The sequence below is a fragment of the Sinocyclocheilus grahami genome, unplaced genomic scaffold, assembly GCF_001515645.1.
Source record: "Sinocyclocheilus grahami isolate Dianchi unplaced genomic scaffold, SAMN03320097.WGS_v1.1 scaffold5461.1, whole genome shotgun sequence".
Taxonomy (NCBI): domain Eukaryota; kingdom Metazoa; phylum Chordata; class Actinopteri; order Cypriniformes; family Cyprinidae; genus Sinocyclocheilus; species Sinocyclocheilus grahami.
The window spans coordinates 15,577-16,738 of record NW_015510142.1 but is presented as its reverse complement, the minus strand read 5'-3'; the positions used below and the strand labels follow the sequence as shown (position 1 = coordinate 16,738).

At 38.6% G+C, this 1,162-nt stretch overlaps 1 protein-coding gene across 1 annotated transcript in view; it reads left to right on the top strand.

The window, feature by feature from the left end:
* Window positions 1-575, top strand: part of LOC107577223 (protein patched homolog 1-like) — a 9,372-nt gene extending 8,797 nt beyond the window's left edge. The window contains exon 6 of the mRNA XM_016263323.1: window positions 435-575. Within this exon, the coding sequence (XP_016118809.1) occupies window positions 435-575 (141 nt within the window). The remainder of the gene's footprint in view (window positions 1-434) is intronic.
* Window positions 576-1,162: the final 587 nt, after the last annotated feature.

The following is a 1,162-nucleotide window of genomic DNA, read 5'->3' as shown; positions in this document are numbered from 1 at the left end:
TGTGTGTGTGTGTGCGTGTTTAACAGGACCGTCTGGAACACATTAACCCGCTCAGCACACAATCTCTTTCACAGCTGCCGTCCCATTGGTGGCTTGTGTGTGACATCATCTGGTCTCTGTTTTGTCAGCCCTGACCTCCGCTTGGCATAGGGTTTCCTTCTGGTGCGTGTGTGTGCAGGGCTGAACATGTGTGCATTTGTGGATGTGAGTGTGTGTGGTTTTAGGGCGGTGGGGCTGCGATATTCATTTCTTGGATAATTGTGCTGCTGAAACATTTGTGGGACTGTGTTATTTCCACGTTATTTAATTAGTTTCATTGGCCTGAGGGAAAATACAAAACAAAGAAAAGATGAGCAGTGAGAAAATGATAGAAAATGATTTAAAGCTAAACAACATTTTTTACCTCTTTCTTCCGTCCTGTTTGTCCTGTCCAGGCTGTCCAGCAGAGTGTGTCAGTAAATTCGTCTCAGAAAGTTCTCACGTTCACCACCACCACCCTGGAAGACATCCTTAAGTCCTTCTCTGATGTCAGTGTGATCCGTATCGCCAGTGGCTACCTCCTAATGGTAAACTAACTCCTACATCTCCAGCCTTTTTTGTTCAGGTTAAAGCACAGCCTCATTAACTATACTGTGCTGAGGGTGAGTAAATGACGACAGAAATTTCATTTCTGGATGAACTGTCCCTTTATTTAGCATGCTAACAGCATATTTTATCTATTAGATTGCTTGGATGGTAAAAAACCTTTTGAAAAAGTTACATTTATTAATTTCACCTATTAATTTTATACCCTTTCAAGCACTGCTGCTTTAGTCATTCACATTCAGACAGACTTACTTGGCCATTATATCGCTTTTTTATTTCATTTTTTAAGTCCCACCACAGCCGTTGTTTTTAAGACACTGTTTCCTGTGAAATAGAAGTGCACTGTAGTGTACTTTTAAAAGGTGTACTTATTACAGGAAAAATTGCAATTAAATGAAAATGTATTATTGTTTAAATTTAAATTGATCATATTAAATGCCGCTAGTTAAACTTAAAAGAGTGTTTTTTCCCACTTAGGTAGGGCTTAAGTACCTCTTTATATGTAATTTCAGCCCCACTTTATATTAAGTGACCTTAACTACTATGTACTTACATAAAAAATTAAGTACAATGTACT